Source organism: Pristiophorus japonicus, chromosome 12 (genome assembly GCF_044704955.1).
Source record: "Pristiophorus japonicus isolate sPriJap1 chromosome 12, sPriJap1.hap1, whole genome shotgun sequence".
In the NCBI taxonomy this organism is placed as follows: Eukaryota; Metazoa; Chordata; class Chondrichthyes; family Pristiophoridae; genus Pristiophorus; species Pristiophorus japonicus.
In genome coordinates this window covers 205,614,862-205,635,022 of record NC_091988.1, presented here as the reverse complement: position 1 = coordinate 205,635,022, position 20,161 = coordinate 205,614,862, and the positions used below count along the sequence as shown (strand labels likewise).

The 20,161-nt window shown below is 45.6% G+C and overlaps 1 protein-coding gene across 1 annotated transcript in view; it reads right to left on the bottom strand.

Moving 5' to 3' along the window:
* chd6 (chromodomain helicase DNA binding protein 6) overlaps nucleotides 1-20,161 on the bottom strand; it is a 237,136-nt gene that overhangs the window by 94,791 nt on the left and 122,184 nt on the right. Inside the window, exons 8-9 of the mRNA XM_070894909.1 lie at nucleotides 11,929-11,984; nucleotides 3,392-3,509 (exon numbers count right to left, since the gene is read on the bottom strand). Coding sequence (XP_070751010.1) covers nucleotides 3,392-3,509; nucleotides 11,929-11,984 — 174 coding nt within the window. The remainder of the gene's footprint in view (nucleotides 1-3,391; nucleotides 3,510-11,928; nucleotides 11,985-20,161) is intronic.

Here is a 20,161-nt window from a genome sequence, read left to right as displayed (position 1 = left end):
TCACACTAGCCCCACACACACAGCTGAATTGATTTGGACCTTTTTATTTGCATGCTAACTGAGCAGAAATATTGCAATGCTCCAGTTAAAGTGTTTGGTGTAGGTTTAAGTATTGGAATAGGCAATCAAAAAAATAAACACGTTCTTTGAAATTCACTTCATGCTGTTGAAGCTGTTTATTAATTTAATTTATAGATGGATTCAGCAGTCTCTAATTTGTCCCGAGTTACACAAACTCACCTTGAGGAGCAAGGTTAGGAAAACAAATTAAACGGATCAAGAGCAAAGACACAAAATAATGAAAACAATTTCCCTTTAGTTTTAATTGCTGTCTTTGTACAGCTGGATGAGTTATGAAGACAGACAATAATTTTGAACAAATACGGAGACGGTTGTGAAGGGAATTATAGAAGAGCAGCTCCCAATGTTTATTTCCCATCTTTATCTCATTCCACTTCACTCCTCACCACTCCTGAAGGCACTGACCGAGGATCCCACAGAGCCGAGGGACAGGGGGGGGGGGGGGGGAAGGGAAGAGAGAGAGAGAGGAGGAGTGTCCCACAGGGGGAGGGGGTCCCACCGGGGGGACGATTCACAAGAACGATCCCTAAGCAAAAAATAAATTACTATCTTCTGACCCGTGCGTACATGCGATTTAACGGAGAGTGAAAGAGCGCCTGTTAACAGTTCTGCAATAAATGTATGGACGTCTAACAAAACACATTTCCCATTTGGTGATTAGTGGGGCTCTTGAACTTTACGAAACCTCATCAGAAGTTTATGAAGAGTTAATAAGTTTATAGTTTGAAATAATTCCATTTGGGAACACTCCACAGTTCCCCGCCACAGCCTGTATTCACACTGCACAGTTAGAACTGTCCAAGGTGCTTCCAGTGGGGAAGGATCACCAAGCAGGATAAGGAGAACAGTCAAAGATGTGACAGGAGGCGCAGGAGGTGGAGACGGGAGATACGAGGGAGGATTTTGAACGTGGGCACTGATTCAGTAGTGTGGTGGAGTTGAGGAATGTTCTGGAATGCAGGGCCAAACCAGCCAAGAGGCTCTACACCATCTGTTACCACACGTGGAAAACTCTGTGCCAGGAGCAGCAAGTTGCAGAGCCTGTCTTGCACTTGTATACTTCCAATTCATTGACCCAGTAGACTGGTACACTTCTTGCACTTGTATACTTCCAATTCATTGACCCAGTAGACTGGTACACTTCTTGCACTTGTATACTTCCAATTCATTGACCCAGTAGGCTGGTACACTTCTTGCACTTGTATACTTCCAATTCATTGACCCAGTAGGCTGGTACACTTCTTGCACTTGTATACTTCCAATTCATTGACCCAGTAGACTGGTACACTTCTTGCACTTGTATACTTCCAATTCATTGACCCAGTAGACTGGTACACTTCTTGCACTTGTATACTTCCAATTCATTGACCCAGTAGCTGGTACACTTCTTGCACTTGTATACTTCCAATTCATTGACCCAGTAGACTGGTACACTTCTTGCACTTGTATACTTCTAATTCATTGACCCAGTAGGCTGGTACACTTCTTGCACTTGTATACTTCTAATTCATTGACCCAGTAGGCTGGTACACTTCTTGCACTTGTATACTTCCAATTCATTGACCCAGTAGGCTGGTACACTTCTTGCACTTGTATACTTCCAATTCATTGACCCAGTAGGCCGGTACACTTCTTGCACTTGTATACTTCCAATTCATTGACCCAGTAGGCTGGTACACTTCTTGCACTTGTATACTTCCAATTCATTGACCCAGTAGACTGGTACACTTCTTGCACTTGTATACTTCCAATTCATTGACCCAGTAGACTGGTACACTTCTTGCACTTGTATACTTCCAATTCATTGACCCAGTAGACTGGTACACTTCTTGCACTTGTATACTTCCAATTCATTGACCCAGTAGGCTGGTACACTTCTTGAACAGAGCCACTTCCAAAATACGCTGGCCTCAGATGGGCGGAGAGCTGGGATATTTTCAGAGCAGTTTTTAAATTTTAGTTGAGTGAAATGGAAGACTACACCCAGCATTTAATAAATCCCTTTGCTGCCACAGCAACCCATGGATTACACCACACTGCTATTCTAACATTCTTTCACTGTATTCTCTAGTCTCTCTCGCATCAATCTTAACAGCTGAGAATCAAAAACAAGAATGTAGGAATGAGAAAGCATGTTCACCTCACTCCATCATCCAGCCGCCAATTCAGCTCTTGATCACAGAATAATTATGGATGAGGGAAGCCATTTAGCCCATTCATTTACAATGACCCAACAAGTTCCTCACCTCCCCCAAAGTGCAGCATCCAATTGCATCAAAAGTGATTTTAAGGTTTCCGCCTCCAGTACCTAGCGGAGAGTCCATTCCACGTGTGGTTTGTGGGATATTGCTGGCATAGAATAGGTGCTGCCTTGGCCCAGTCATTACACTTCAAAACTTACATGGAGATGAAATGCATATCACACCTCTCAGACATGCATGCAATGAATTACTTTCAAGTGCAGTGACATTATAAATAGCCATTCTGTACACAGGAAAATCCCACAAGCAGTAATTAAATACTGACCAGTTGATGCTGGCCCAGGATGAAATGTTGACCAGAAGTTCTTGAGCATCTTTCTCACTTGGTGAGCAATGTAAAAAGGGGTGATCGGGAGAGAACCCCCTTTAAGGGGCAAGTGAAGGCGTTGTAACATTAAACTGACCTTTGCCCACTGCCCTTCCAGGTTCAGTACTGTCCTGCAAGTCTATTGGGGGCTAAAGTGGGAGTCAGTCTTCATTGCACACCGTCCATTCTCTGAATTAGCCTCCAACAGGAGACCAGAGGAACCCAAACATCAAGGATTCTTCAATTTAAAAATAAATGAAGTAGCAGGTTTGGGAATTGATGCCAAGTGACCCACAGTCACCATATGATCCATGCTACACGATGATGCAAGTAGCTGAAACTAAATGGCCCAACACTATCTCCAGCAGCAGACTGGGCGTGAGGGGAGCAACAATGAAGTCTTCACTGCCAGCACGCCAATAGAGGCCAGTCATTGCCGAAACCCACCCATCGGGGGGGGGGGGGTTCAAGACATCCCTCAATGTGGGCCAAGAGCCACTGGAAATAAAAGCACTGTAGTAATATTCTAAAATCGAGATCACAAACAGCATTCAGCAATGTAACCTCAGTCCCAAGCAGCCTTACACTCTGGAAAGCTGCTGTTGAAGAGTTTGTGTTGTGTGATTAGCCCAGTACCCTACAGCCAAGCGATCCTCTTTATCCACGTTCATGAATTATAATCGAGCTGCCACTCAAACTGAGCCACTCAAACAACCAACTGCTCTCCAACCATCCTCTTTACCTCAACAAAAAGGTTCTTCATCTGGGCCCGTTTGGTCCGGAAACGTTTGATCTTCTGGTGAATCCGTTTGTCTTTCTGCAGTTCCTCCACCGTGGCCCATTTGCAGTGTAGGTAGGAGCTGAAACATAAAGGGAGATTGTAACGACTGTATATTGAAGAACAAACCTGTATTCATGTAGTCACAGCCCCAGGATATCCCAATGCGCTTTATAGCCAATAAAGCACTTCTGAAGTGTAGTCATTGTTGTAATGTAGGAAACACAGCTGCCAAGATCTCACAAAGAGCAAAAGTGACCAGATAATCTGTATTAGTGTTGTTGGTTGATAAATATTGGCCAGGACACTGGGGAGAACTCCCCTTTCTTAAGTCCACCTGAGGGGCTAATGGGGATTCAGTTTAACATCTCATCCAAAAGACAGCACATCAGACAGTGCAGCAGTCCCTCAGAACTGCACTGAAGTATCAGCCTGAAAGCCTGAATTATGTGCTCTGGATCTGGGCCTTGAACCCACGACCTGCTGACTCGGAGGTGAGAGCTTTACCACTGAGCCAAGGCTAACACTGCCTGCATTAGACCCACACCATCACCCACAGAGTGACACGTGACACCGCCCCCGCACCACAAACCACAACAGCACAGCTGAGGCAGAGTCCAGAAGCAGGAGGCACGTTTAATCCATAGGAAAGTCTGCTTCAAAACGCGATAAATTTCAGTAAGTACTAGGCCCAAGTCAGCTGTCATTCCCAATTCATTTTCCGCTCACGTGCTTTTCCCCATCCTGACTACAATTTTAACTAAAATAATCCAACATCAGACTCTGCAGCAAAAATTTACCAAAATACCTAAGAACATAAGAAATAAGAGAAGTCAGCCAATTGGCCCCTCAAGCCTGCTCTGCCATTCAATATCATGTCTGATCTGATCCTGGCCTCAACTCTACTTCCCTGCCCGCTCCCCATAACTCTTAATTAGTGACGGGAGGGTGGGGGGGGTGGGGAAGAGAGGATTCAGGTGAGCAAAAATTTCAAAAGTCAAAGAATAAGGCGGCAGCAATAGAGCAGGGTGGCACTGGGGAAACGAAAACCAGAGCGTGCCAGGAGGGGACAAAATATATAAACATAAAGGTCGATCAGAAAATGGGGTCAAAGCAGGAAAAAAACAGTACAAAAACACATTTAAAAGCTCTTTATCTGAATGCATGTAGCATTCATAACAAAATAGATGAGATGATTGCACAAATGGGCATGATCTGATCAATACAGAGACGTGCTTGGAAGGTGACCAGTACTAAATATTCAGGGGTATTTGACAATTTGGAAGGGCAGACAGAAAGGAAAAGAAGGTGGGGTAGCACAGTTAATAAAGGATGGGACATTGCGTTAGTGAGAAACGATTTTGACTCAAGATCAAGATGTTGAATCAGTTTGGGTGGAGGTAAGGAATAATGAGAAAACGTCACTGGTGGGCGTAGTCTATAGGCCCCCCAGGAGTAGCTACACTGTTGGACAGAGAATAAATCAAGAAATAATGGAGGCTTGTAAAAAAGGAACGGCAATAATCATGGGCAATTTTAACCTTCATATTGATTGGACAAAGCAAACTGGCCAGGGTAGTCTTAAGGAAGAGTCCGGGATAGTTTCCTTGAACAGTATGGAATCAACCAGGGAGCAGGCTATCTTAGATCTGATACTGTGTAATGAGACAGGATTAATAAATGATCTCCTAGTAAAGGATCCTCTAGGAATGAGTGACCATAACATGGTTGAATTTCAAATTCAGTTGGAGGGTGAGAAAGTTGGATCTCAAACCAGTGTCCTAAGCTTAAATAAAGGAGACTACAAAGGTATTAGGGCAGAGTTGGCTAAAGTGAACTGGGAAAATAGATAAAAGTATGGGAGAGTTAATGAGCAGTGGCAGCCATTTAAGGAGATATTTCATAACTCGCAACAAAAATATATCCCAATGAGAAGAAAAGACTGTAACAGAAGGGATAACCATCCGTGGATAACTAAGGAAATAAGGTATGGTATCAAATTGAAAAAAAGCACATACAATGTGGACAAGACTAATGGGAGACCAGAGGATTGGGAAATTTTTAAAAGCCAACAAAGAACGACAAAAAAAATGATAGCAAGAGAGCGAAGACAGATTATGAAAGTAAATTAGCACGGAATATAAAAACACACTAAGAGCTTCTGCAGGTACATTAAAAGGAAAAGAGTGGCTAAAGTAAATGTTGGTCCCCTAGAGGATGATACTGGGGAATTAATAATGGGGAACAGGGAAATGGCAGAGACGTTGAACAAATATTTTATATCAGTCTTCACGGTAGAAGACACTAAAAACATCCCAATAGTGGGTAATCAAGGGGCTATAGGGAGGGAGGAACTTAATACAATCACTATCACTGATGAAGTAGTACTCGGTAAAATAATGGGACTAAAGGTGGACAAGTCCCCTGGACCTGATGGCTTGCATCCTCGGGTCTTAAAAGAAGTGGCTGCAGAGATAGTGGATGCATTGGTTGTAATCTACCAAAATTCCCTGGATTCTGGGACGGTCCCAGCAGATTGGAAAACCGCAAATGTAATGCCCCTATTTAAAAAAGGAGGCAGACAAAAAGCAGTAAACTATAGACCAGTTAGCCAAACATCTGTGGTTGGGAAAATGCTGGAGTCCATTATTAAGGAAGCAGTAGCAGGACATTTGGAAAAGCATAATTCAATCAAGCAGAGTCAGCATGGTTTTATGAAATGGGAAATCATGTTTGACAAATTTGTTGGAGTTCTTTGAGGATGTAACGAGCAGGGTGGATAAGGGGGAACCAGTGGATGTGGTGTATTTGGATTTCCAGAAGGCATTAGATAAGATGCCACAAAAGAGGTTGCTGCAGAAGATAAAAGTTCACGGGGTTAGGGGTAATATATTAGCATGAATAGAGGATTAGATAACTAACAGAAAACAGAGAGTCAGGATAAATGAGTAATTTTCCATTTGGCAAACAGTAACGAGTGGGGTGCCGCTGGGATCGGTGCTGGGTCCTCAACTATTTACAATCTATATTAGTGACTTGGATGAAGGGACCGAGTATAATGTAGCCAAGTTTGCTGATGATACAAAGGTGGTTGGGAAAGCTGCAAAGGGATATAGACAGGCTCAGTGAGTGGGCAAAGATTTGGCAGATGGAGTATAATGTGGGAAAATGTGAGGTTATCTACTTCGGCAGAATAGAAAAGCAAATTATAATTTAAATGGAGAAAAATTGCAAAGTGCTGCAGTACAGAGGGACCTGGGGGCCCTTGTGCATGAAACACAAAAAGTTAGTACGCAGGTACAGCAAGTAATCAGGAAGGCAAATGGACTGTTGGCCTTTATTGCAAGGGGGATAGAGTATAAAAGCAGGGAAGTCCTGCTACAACTGTACAAGGAATTGGTGAGGCCACACCTAGAGTACTGCATACAGTTTTGGTCTCCGTATTTAAAGGAGAATATACTTGCTTTGGAGGCTGTTCAGAGAAGGTTCACGGGGTTGATTCCGGAGATGAGGGGTTGACTTATGAAGATAGATTGAGCCTATACTCATTGGAGTTCAGAAGAATGAGAGGTGATCTTACCGAAACATATCAGATAATGAGGGGGCTCGACAAGGTGGATGCAGAGAGGATGTTTCCACTCATAGGGGAAACTAAAACTAAGGGACATAGTCTCAGAATAAGGGGCTGCCCATTTAAAACTGAGATGAGGAGGAATTTCTTCTCTCAGAGGGTTGTAAATCTGTGGAATTCTCTTCCCCAGAGAGCTATGGAGGCTGAGTCATTGAATATATTTAAGGCAGAGATAGACCGTTTTTTGAGCGATAAGGGAATAAAGGGTTATGGGGAGCAGGCAGGGAAGAGGAGCTGACTCCATGATCCGATCAGCCGTGATCTTATTAAATGGCGGAGCAGGCTCAAGGGACCGAATGGCCGACTCCTGCTCCTATTTCTTATGTTATGTTCTTGAATCTTTCAAGTGCTATTTCATAAGAACATAAGAATTAGGAACAGGAGTAGGCCATCTAGCCCCTCGAGCCTGCAACGCCATTCAATAAGATCATGGCTGATCTGGCCGTGGACTCAGCTCCACTTACCCGCCCGCTCCCCGTAACCCTTAATTCCCTTATTGGTTAAAAATCTATCTATCTGTGACTTGAATACATTCAATGAGCTAGCCTCAACTGCTTCCTTGGGCAGAGAATTCCATAGATTCACAACCCTCTGGGAGAAGAAATTCCTTCTCAGCTCGGTTTTAAATTGGCTCCTCCGTATTTTGAGGCTGTGCCCCCTAGTTCTAGTCTCCCTGACCAGTGGAAACAACCTCTCTGGCTCTATCCTGTCTATCCCTTTCATTATTTTAAATGTTTCTATAAGATCACCCCTCATCCTTCTGAACTCCAACGAGTAAAGACCCAGTCTACTCAATCTATCATCATAAGGTAACCCCCTCATCTCCGGAATCAGCCTAGTGAATCGTCTCTGTACCCCATCCAAGGCTAGTATATCCTTCCTTAAGTAAGGTGACCAAAACTGCACGCAGTACTCCAGGTGCGGCCTCACCAATATCCTTTACAGTTGCAGCAGGACCTCCCTGCTTTTGTACTCCATCCCTCTCGCAATGCAGGCCAACATTCCATTCGCCTTCCTGATTACCTGCTGCACCTGCAAACTAACTTTTTGGGATTCATGCACAAGGACCCCCAGGTCCCTCTGCACCGCAGCATGTTGTAATTTCTCCCCATTCAAATAATATTCCCTTTTACTATTTTTTTCCTCCAAGGTGGATGACCTCACATTTTCCAACATTGTATTCCATCTGCCAAACCTTCGCACATTCGCTTAACCTATCCAAATCTCTTTGCAGCCTCTCTGTGTCCTCTACACAACCCGCTTTCCCACTAATCTTTGTGTCATCTGCAAATTTTGTTACACTACACTCTGTCCCCTCTTCCAGGTCATCTATGTATATTGTAAACAGTTGTGATCCCAGCATCGATCCCTGTGGCACACCACTAACCACCGATTTCCAACCCGAAAAGGACCCATTTATCCCGACTCTCTGCTATCTGTTAGTTAGCCAATTCCCTATCCATGCTAATACATTTCCTCTGACTCCGCATACCTTTATCTTCTGCAGTAACCTTTTGTGTGGCACCTTATCGAATGCCTTTTGGAAATCTAAATAAACCACATCCATCGGTACACCTCTATCCACCATGCTCGTTATATCCTCAAAGAATTCCAGTAAATTAGTTAAACATGATTTCCCCTTCATGAATCCATGTTGCGTCTGCTTGATTGCACTATTCCTATCTAGATGTCCCGCTATTTCTTCCTTAATGATAGCTTCAAGCATTTTCCCCACTACAGATGTTAAACTAACCGGCCTATAGTTACCTGCCTTTTGTCTGCCCCCTTTTTTTAAACAGAGGCGTTACATTAGCTGCTTTCCAATCTGCTGGTACCTCCCCAGAGTCCAGAGAATTTTGGTAGATTATAACGAATGCATCTGCTATAACTTCCGCCATCTCTTTTAATACCCTGGGATGCATTTCATCAGGACCAGGGGACTTGTCTACCTTGAGTCCCATTAGCCTGTCCAGCACTACCCCCCTAGTGATAGTGATTGTCTCAAGGTCCTCCTTTCCCACATTCTCGTGACCAGCAATTTTTGGCATGGTTTTTGTGTCTTCCACTGTGAAGACTGAAGCAAAATAATTGTTTAAGGTCTCAGCCATTTCCACATTTCCCATTATTAAATCCCCCTTCTCATCTTCTAAGGGACCAACATTTATTTTAGTCACTCTTTTCCGTTTTATATATCAGTAAAAGCTTTTACTATCTGTTTTTATGTTTTGCGCAAGTTTACTTTCGTAATCTATCTTTCCTTTCTTTATTGCTTTCTTAGTCATTCTTTGCTGTCGTTTAAAGTTTTCCCAATCTGCTCGTTTCCCACTAACCTTGGCCATCTTATACGCACTGGTTTTTAATTTGATACTCTCCTTTATTTCCTTGGTTATCCACGGCTGGTTATCCCTTCTCTTACCGCCCTTCTTTTTCACTGGAATATATTTTTGTTGAGCACTATGAAAGAGCTCCTTAAAAGTCCTCCACTGTTCCTCAATTGTGCCACCGTTTAGTCTGTGTTTCCAGTCTACTTTAGCCAACTCTGCCCTCATCCCACTGTAGTCCCCTTTATTTAAAGCATACTACGCTCGTTTGAGACACTACTTCCTCACCCTCAATCTGTATTACAAATTCAACCATACTGTGATCACTCATTCCTTGAGGATCTTTTACAAGGAGATCGTTTATTATTCCTGTCTCATTACACAGGACCAGATCTAAGATTTCACATCACTAAAGGTTTGCCTCAAGCACTGTATCCGAGGGATTTCTGATGGCATGTTATAACTCGGAGACTTGTTCTGCTCTACAATGCAAGCACTTGCCAATGTCACAATGCAGTAAACGCGCAACTCCTAACAAGCTACTCAAGTAGAATTGCCATCCCTGGGAAACCACTGGACTCAGCATTAATGACGCTGGACCATCGATTGCAAGGATGTGAAATGTGAGGACTTCGAAATCCATTAGTAACTTTTGCAGATGTTGCTGAATCAACAATATGCATTTCAGTCCTTTGCTAATTCTTAGTTCTGTTCATGGGAAAGCTTATGCAAATGATTGGGCCTCGTTGAAATTAGAAAGCAAAATAAGTCATTTGAAAAGCCCTCGTAAACTGTGTCAAAGGGGAAAGGACTGAGCAGGAATATATCAACCAGTCAGCTCAACACCAGTACTGCGTAAGCTTCTAGAGACTAAGATATGGATAAAAAGTTGATACTTACCTAGAACAACATAGGTTAAGCAAGGATACCCAGATTGGTTTTATAAAAAGCAAGTTGCGTCTGGCATACTTATTGGAATTCTTTGGAGGAAATAACACAAAGTATTGATCAATGAAATATAGTGTATATGGATATTTGAAAGGCTTTGGATTAGGTACCGGGTAGAAAGTTTGATGTAAAATTCATGTAGGTGGCATTAGAAAATGTGACAGACTGACTGGACGGGGAGTTAGTTAAAGGACAAAACAGTGGTGCTTAATAGATGCTTTCTGGACTAAAAGGAGTCAGTGTTCAGCCATTACTTGTGTACATGTCTGCACATACATGTAAAAGAATCCAGAGGACTAAGCAATTTCAGAAGTTCAAGAGGACAGACAGCTTAGATTGGGCGGATAGAGGTCATTTATTGCAGAAAAATCTGAGTAGATACATTTTGGGAGGAAGGAGGAAATATACACCAATTGGTTAAAACTTTAAAAGTAGGAGAGCAGAGAGACAGAGGTGTAGATATATAAATTTTTAAATATACAAAGATAAGTTCATAAAACTGTAAAAAGATATAGGATCATAGGTTTTATAGGGGTGTGGAGAACAAAAACAGAGAGGCAACACTAAATCTGTACAAGTCATCGGTTACGCTAGTGTTAGGACAACATGCCCAGTTTTGGGCATCTAGCTTTAGGAAGGATGTCAAGGTCACGGAGAGGGTGCAGAAGGGATTCATTAAAATGATTCTGGGGTGAGAGGCTTTAAGTGGGAGAATGAAAAAACTAACTTGGGACCCCTGTCATCAGAGAGGTTAAAAGGAGATGAGAGAGAGATTTAGATATGTTAAAAGTATCCACTAGTCAGGAACTAGAGTCTATAAACTTAAGATCAACACCAAAAGAATGATGGGAGAGGTTCGGAGAAATCTTTTCCTGTAAAGGGTGATCAGGACATGGAATGCCCAACCAGAAACCAAGGTAGAAGCAGAATCCATCACAGCTTTTAAAAGGGAAAGGGGGTAAATATATTGAAAAGAAAAAATTTTAAAGGGAATGGGGAAAAAAGGAAAGGAATGTGACAAAACGGAATGACACAGCACTGAAGGGAATGCGGCCCATCGTGTCTGTGCCGGCTCTTTGAAAGAGCAATCCCATTACTCTCATTCTCATTCCCCACAGTCCTGCAAATATGCCATTTTCAAGTATGTAGCAGAACCATCATGGGCCAAATGTCCACATTCTGTTCTATAAAATGTAACGCTCCCAGCATCTTATGAACACAGGTCACACACAATAGGTCTGCATGAAGGCAGCCCTTCAGCTCCATTTTGATCTCATCCATCCCGAATACCAATACGACAACCTTTCCACCACAGTTTCAATGTCCAGCTGAACAGGGAGCTGAGACCCCGATTTAACGTCTCACCCGAGGGGCAGCACCTTCGATAATGTCAAGATTACATTAATGTAGAGCTCAAAACCACAAAATTCTAGCACAGAGGCAAGTGTGCGACCGGCTGAGCCAATCTGGACGTAGCTGACCGAGGACCGAGGCCAAGATAGCCCAGCCAAACCTGCTGCACCAAACTGTCAATAAGGTTGGACAATGCCACAATATGAGGGGGATATACCCCATCTTTCTCCTTCGCTCTCGATACTTACTAATTCCTGTATTTGACGTAGAATTCTTCTACCTCCAGCGGGACCCCAGCAAGAGTCTGTTCAAATGCAAAAAAAAAATTGAGGTCAATGATGCTGAAACAAGTTGTTTAATTGTTCACCCACAGTGAGTGTTTTCACAGAATCAGAAATTTCAGCAAAGGCAGCATCTATGGGGTCGATCATGACTCCACAACAGAGTCCCTTATTCCAATCCCCTTTCCCTTCACCCTTGAATATTTGTTTTCCCAAAATGTTTTTTCTAATTGTCTATTAAATGTCATCATTTACTTAGCTTCAATAGCCACAAGCAGAAATGCATCTTTTACTCCAATACTCTCCCTCCCCCTCCCTTTCTGGAACAAATCCTGAAGTTGTACACCCCAATAGCAAATCACCAACCAGTAGAAAGAACCTTTCATGGTTCACCCTCAAGACATTTCATAATGTGAAGACAAACGTAGGTCTCTGGCAGTCAGATTCAAGTGAATTTATAATGGGGAATAAAGAAATGGCAGACCAATTGAACAAATACTTCGGTTCTGTCTTCACAAAGGAAGACACAAATAACCTTCCGATTGTACGAGGGGACAGTAGGTCTAGTGAGGAGAAGGAGGAACTGAAGGATATCCTTATTAGGCGGGAAATTATGTTGGGGAAATTGATGGGATTGAAGGCCGATAAATCCCCGGGGCCTGATAGTCTGCATTCCAGAGTACTTAAGGAAGTGGCCCTAGAAATAGTGGATGCATTGGTAATCATTTTCCAACAGTCAATCGACTCTGGATCAGTTCCTATGGACTGGAGGGTAGCTAATGTAACACCACTTTTTTTAAAAAAAGAGGGAGAGAGAAAGCAGGTAATTATCGACCGGTTAGCCTGACATCAGTAGTGGGGAAAATGTTGGAATTAATCATTAAGGATGAAATAGCAGCACTTTGGAAAGCAGTGACAGGATCAGACCAAGTCAGCATGGATTTACGAAAGGGAAATCATGCTTGACGAATCTTCTGGAATTTTTTGAGGATGTAACTAGCAGAGTGGACAAGGGGGAACTAGTGGATGTGGTGTATTTGGATTTTCAAAAGGCTTTTGACAAGGTCCCGCACAAGAGATTGGTGTGCAAAATCAAAGCACGTGGTATTGGGGTAATGTACTGACGTGGATAGAGAACTGGTTGGCAGATAGGAAGCAGAGAGTCGGGATAAACGGGTCCTTTTCAGAATGGCAGGCAGTGACTAGTGCAGTGCCGCAGGGCTCAGTGCTGGGACCCCAGCTATTTACAATATACATTAACGATTTAAATGAAGGAATTGAGTGTAATATCTCCAAGTTTGCAAATGACACTAAATTGGGTGGCGGTGTGAGCTGTGAGGAGGACGCTAAGAGGCTGCAGGGTGATTTGGACAGGTTAGGTGAGTGGGCAAATGCATGGCAGATGCAGTATAATGTGGCTAAGTGTGAGGTTATCCATTTTGGGGGCAAAAACACGAAGGCAGAATATTATATGGATGGAGGCAGATTAGGAAAAGGGGAGGTGCAACGAGACCTGGGTGTCGTGGTTCATCAGTCACTGAAAGTGTGCATGCAGGTACAGCAGGCGGTGAAGAAGGCAAATGGTATGTTTGCCTTCATAGCTAGAGGATTTGAGTATAGGAGCAGGGAGGTCTTACTGCAGTTGTACAGGGCCTTCGTGAGGCCTCACCTGGAATATTGTGTACAGTTTTGGTCTCCTAATATGAGGAAGGACATTCTTGCTATTGAGGGAGTGCAGCGAAGGTTCACCAGACTGATTCCAGGGATGGCTGGACTGTCATATGAGGAGAGACTAGATCAACTGGGCCTTTATTCACTGGAGTTTAGAAGGATGAGAGGGGATCTCATAGAAACATATAAGATTCTGATGGAACTGGACAGGTTAGATGCGGGAAGAATGTTCCCGATGTTGGGGAAGTCCAGAACCAGGGGATATAGTCTTAGGGTAAGGGGTAGGCCATTTAGGACTGAGATGAGGAGAAACTTCTTCACTCAGACAGTTGTTAACCTGTGGAATTCCCTGCCGCAGAGAGTTGTTGATGCCAGTTCATTGGATATATTCAAGAGGGAGTTAGATATGGCCCTTACGGCTAAAGGGATCAAGGGGTATGGAGAGAAAGCAGGAAAGGGGTACTGAGGGAATGATCAGCCATAATCCTATTGAATGGCGGTGCAGGCTCGAAGGGCCGAATGGCCTACTTCAGCACCTATTTTCTATGTTTCTATTCGAATTTTCTACACTTTCTTTGCTATGAGCAGAGCCCAGATCACCTCATCTCATCAGAGCTGGAGCCCACTCCTCGACAGCAATGGCCCCCTTGTGCTGTTATATTACAGTAGCTTAACACACAGCTACTCTGAATTGATAGTGCACTGTAACTCTTCTCACCACCCATATCATCCAAGGGAATCTTCAACAACTTGCAATTATAGAACACCTCTAACATAGAAAATCATCCCAAGACGCTTCACAGAAGTGTAATCAGACAAAAATGGACGCCGAGACAAAGGAGATATTAGGCACGGCGACCAAATGCTTGCTCAAAGAGATGAGTTTTAGGTAGGGTCTTAAACATAGAAACATAGAAAATAGGTGCAGGAGTAGGCCTTTCGAGCCTGCACTGCCATTCAATGAGTTCATGGCTGAACATGCAACTTCAGTACCTCATTCCTGCTTTCTCACCATACCCCTCGATTCCCCTAGTAGTAAGGACTACATCAAACTCCTTTTTGAATATATTTAGTGAATTGGCCTCAACAACTTTCTGTGGTAGAGAATTCCACATGTTCACCAATCTCTGGGTGAAGAAGTTTCTCCTCATCTCGGTCCTAAATGGCTTACCCCTTATCCTTAGACTGTGACCCCTGGTTCTGGACTTCCCCAACATTGGGAACAATCTTCCTGTATCTAACCTGTCTAAACCCGTCAGAATTTTAAACGTTTCTCTGAGATCCCCTCTCATTCTTCTGAACTCCAGTGAATACAAGCCCAGTTGATCCAGTCTTTCTTGATATGTCAGTCCCGCCATCCCGGGAATCAGTCTGGTGAACCTTCGCTGCACTCCCTCAATAGCAAGAATGTCCTTCCTCAAGTTAGGAGACCAAAACTGTACACAATACTCCAGGTGTGGCCTCACCAAGGCCCTGTACAACTGTAGCAACACCTCCCTGCCCCTGTACTCAAATCCCCTTGCTATGAAGGCCAACATGTCATTTGCTTTCTTAACCGCCTGCTGTACCTGCATGCCAACCTTCAATGACTGATGTACCATGACACCCAGGTCTCGTTGCACCTCCCCTTTTCCTAATCTGTCACCATTCAGATAATAGTCTGTCTCTCTGTTTTTACCACCAAAGTGGACAACCTCACATTTATCCACATTGTACTTCATCTGTCATGCATTTGCCCAGTCACCTAACCTATCCAAGTCACTCTGCAGCCTCATAGCATCTTCCTCGCAGCTCACACTGCCAACCAACTTAGTGTCATCCGCAAATTTGGAGATACTACATTTAATCCCCTCGTCTAAATCATTAATGTACAATGTAAACAGCTGGGGCCCCAGCACAGAACCTTGCGGTACCCCACTAGTCACTGCCTGCCATTTTGAAAAGTACCCATTTACTCCTATTCTTTGCTTCCTGTCTGACAACCAATTCTCAATCCATGTCAGCACTCTACCCCCAATCCCATGTGCTTTAACTTTGCACATTAATCTCTTGTGTGGGACCTCGTCGAAAGCCTTCTGAAAGTCCAAATATACCACATCAACTGGTTCTCCCTTGTCCACTCTACTGGAAACATCCTCAAGAATTTCCAGAAGATTTGTCAAGCCTGATTTCCCTTTCACAAATCCATGCTGACTTGGACCCATCATGTCACCTCTTTCCAAATGCACTGCTATGACATCCTTAATAATTGATTCCATCATTTTACCCACTACCGATGTCAGGCTGACCGGTCTATAATTCCCTGTTTTCTCTCTCCCTCCTTTTTTAAAAAGTGGGGTTACATTGGCTACCCTCCACTCCATAGGAACTGATCCAGAGTCAATGGAATGTTGGAAAATGACTGTCAATGCATCCGCTATTTCCAAGGCAACCTCCTTAAGTACTCTGGGATGCAGTCCGTCAGGCCCTGGGGATTTATCGGCCTTCAATCCCATCAATTTCCCCAACACAATTTCCCGACTAATAAGGATTTCCCTCAGTTCCCCCTTCTTACTAGACCCTCTGACCCGTTTTATATCCGGAATGTTGTTTGTGTCCTCCTTAGTGAATACCGAACCAAAGTACTTGTTCAATTGGTCTGCCATTTCTTTGTTCCCCGTTATGACTTCCCCTGATTCTGATTGCAGGGGACCTACGTTTGTCTTTACTAACCTTTTTCTCTTTACATATCTATAGAAACTTTTGCAGTCCGTCTTAATGTTCTCTGCAAGCTTCCTCTCGTACTCTATTTTCCCTGCCCTAATCAAACCCTTTGTCCTCCTCTGCTGAGTTCTAAATTTCTCCCAGTCCCTGGGTTCGCTGCTATTTCTGGCCAATTTGTATGCCACTTCCTTGGCTTTAATACTATCCCTGATTTCCCTCGATAGCCACGGTTGAGCCACCTTCCCTTTTTTAATTTTTACGCCAGACAGGGATGTACAATTGTAGTAGTTCATCCATGCGGTCTCTAAATGTCTGCCATTGCCCATCCACAGTCAACCCCTTAAGTATCATTCGCCAATCTATCCTAGCCAATTCACGCCTCATACCTTCAAAGTTAGCCTTCTTTAAGTTCTGGACCATGGTCTCTGAATTAACTGTTTCATTCTCCATCCTAATGTCGAATTCCACCATATTATGGTCACTCTTCCCCAAGGGGCCTCGCACAACATGACTGCTAATTAATCCCCTCTCATTACACAACACCCAGTCTAAGATGGCCTCCCCCCTAGTTGTTTCCTCGACATATTGGTGTAGAAAACCATCCCTTATGCACTCCAGGAAATCCTCCTCCACCGTATTGCTTCCAGTTTGGTTAGCCCAATCTATATGCATATTAAAGTCACCCATGATAACTGCTGCACCTTTATTACATGCACCCCTAATTTCCTGTTTGATGCCCTCCTCAACATCACTATTACTGTTTGGAGGTCTGTACACAACTCCCACTAACATTTTTTGCCCTTTGGTGCTCTGCAGCTCTACCCATATAGATTCCACATCATCCAAGTTAATGTCCTTCCTAACTATTGCATTAATCTCCTCTTTAACCAGCAATGCTACCCCACCTTCTTTTCCTTTTATTCTATCCTTCCTGAATGTTGAATACCCATGGATGTTGAGTTCCCAGCCCTGATCATCCTGGAGCCACGTCTCTGTAATCCCAATCACATCATATCCGTTAACATCTATTTGCACAGTTAATTCATCCACCTTATTACGGATACTCCTTGCATTAAGACACAAAGCCTTCAGGCTTGTTTTTTTAACACCCTTTGTCCTTTTAGAATTATGATGTAGTGTGGCCCTTTTTATTTCTTGCCTTTGTTTGCTCAGCCTTCCACTATTGCTTTTTACCTTTCTACCATCTGAATCTGACTTCATATTACTTCGCCCTGTCTCGCTGCATAGGTTCCCATCCCCCTGCCATATTCATTTAAACACTCCCGAACTGCATTAGCAAATGTTACCCCGGGGACATCAGTTCCAGTCCTGCCCAAGTGCAGACCATCCCTTTTGTACAGGTCCCACTTCCCCCAGAACTGGTTCCAATGTCCCAGGAATTTGAAACCCTCCCTCTTGCACCACTGCTCAAGCCACGTATTTATTCTAACTATCCTGCTCCCTCTGCTCTGATTAGCACGTGGCACTGGTAGCAATCCAGAGATTACTACCTTTGAGGTCCTACTTTTTAATTTAACTCCTAGCTCCCTAAATTCAGCTTGTAGGACCTCTTCCCACTTCTTACCTATATCGTTGGTACCTACATGTACCACGACAACTGGCTGTTCACCCTCCCTCTCCAGAATGCTCTGCAGCCGCTCCGAGACATCCTTGACCCTTGCACCAGGGAGGCAACATACCATCCTGGAGTCTCGGTTGCGGCCGCAGAAACTCCTATATATTCCCCTTACAATAGAGTCCCCTATCACTATCGCTCTCCCACTCTTTTTCCTGTCCTCCTGTGCAGCAGAGCCAGCCACGGTGCCATGAACTTGGCTGCTGCTGCTCTCCCCTGATGAGTCATCCTCCTCAACAGTACTCAAAGCAGTGTATCTGTTTTGCAGGGGGATGACCGCAGGGGACCCCTGCACTACCTTCCTTGCACTGCTCTTCCTGCTGGTCTTCCATTCCCTAGCTGGCTGTGGACCCTTCACCTGCGGTAAGACCAACTCGCTGCACGTGCTACTCACGTCATTCTCAGCATCGTGGATGCTCCAGAGTGAATCCACCCTCAGCTCCAATTCCGCAACGCGGTCCGTCAGGAGCTGGAGGAGAGAGGCGTGGAAGAAGGGAGGTGCAAGAAGTAGAGCCTTCGGGAGGGAACATTCCAACAGCGATGGGGCGCGGGTGTGTGCCTGCGATTCCCCCAGTGATGGGACGCGGGTCTGTGCCTGCGATTCCCCCAGTGATGGGGCGCGGGTCTGTGCCTGCGATTCCCCCAGTGATGGGACGCGGGTCTGTGCCTGCGATTCCCCCAGTGATGGGGCGTGGGTCTGTGCCTGCGATTCCCCCAGTGATGGAACGCGGGTCTGTGCCTGCGATTCCCCCAGTGATGGGACGTGGGTCTGTGCCTGCGATTCCCCCAGCGATGGGACGTGGGTCTGTGCCTGCGATTCCCCCAGCGATGGGACGTGGGTCTGTGCCTGCGATTCCCCCAGTGATGGAGCGTGGGTCTGTGCCTGCGATTCCCCCAGTGATGGGACGCGGGTCTGTGCCTGCGATTCCCCCAGTGATGGGGCGTGGGTCTGTGCCTGCGATTCCCCCAGTGATGGGGCACGGTCTGTGCCTGCGATTCCCCCAGTGATGGGGCACGGTCTGTGCCTGCGATTCCCCCAGCGATGGGACGTGGGTCTGTGCCTGCGATTCCACCAGCGATGGGACGCGGGTCTGTGCCTGCGATTCCCCCAGCGATGGGACGTGGGTCTGTGCCTGCGATTCCCCCAGCGATGGGGCACGGTCTGTGCCTGCGATTCCCCCAGTGATGGGACGCGGGTCTGTGCCTGCGATTCCCCCAGCGATGGGACGTGGGTCTGTGCCTGCGATTCCCCCAGCGATGGGACGTGGGTCTGTGCCTGCGATTCCCCCAGTGATGGGACGTGGGTCTGTGCCTGCGATTCCCCCAGCGATGGGACGCGGGTCTGTGCCTGCGATTCCCCCAGCGATGGGACGCGGGTCTGTGCCTGCGATTCCCCCAGCGATGGGGCACGGTCTGTGCCTGCGATTCCCCCAGCGATGGGACGTGGGTCTGTGCCTGCGATTTCCCCCCCAGTGATGGGACGCGGGTCTGTGCCTGCGATTCCCCCAGCGATGGGACACGGGTCTGTGCCTGCGATTCCCCCAGCGATGGGACGTGGGTCTGTGCCTGCGATTTACCCCCCAGTGATGGGACGCGGGTCTGTGCCTGCGATTCCCCCAGCGATGGGACACGGGTCTGTGCCTGCGATTTACCCCCCAGTGATGGGACGCGGGTCTGTGCCTGCGATTCCCCCAGCGATGGGACGCGGGTCTGTGCCTGCGATTCCCCCAGCGATGGGACGTGGGTCTGTGCCTGCGATTCCCCCAGTGATGGGGCACGGTCTGTGCCTGCGATTCCCCCAGCGATGGGACGCGGGTCTGTGCCTGCGATTCCCCCAGCGATGGGACGCGGGTCTGTGCCTGCGATTCCCCCAGCGATGGGACGTGGGTCTGTGCCTGCGATTCCCCCAGTGATGGGGCACGGTCTGTGCCTGCGATTCCCCCAGCGATGGGACGCGGGTCTGTGCCTGCGATTCCCCCAGTGATGGGACGCGGGTCTGTAACTCGTGCAGTGAGTTGCTGATTTGATAGTTACAATAGGAAAAGACCATTCTGTCCAACAGGTCCAGGCCGGCGTTTATGCTGCATTAAAGCCACTTCCCACCCTTCTTCATTTAACCGCATTAATGTTTCCTTCTATTCCTTTCTCGCTCATGTGTTTATCCAGCTTCCCCTTAAATGAATCTATGCT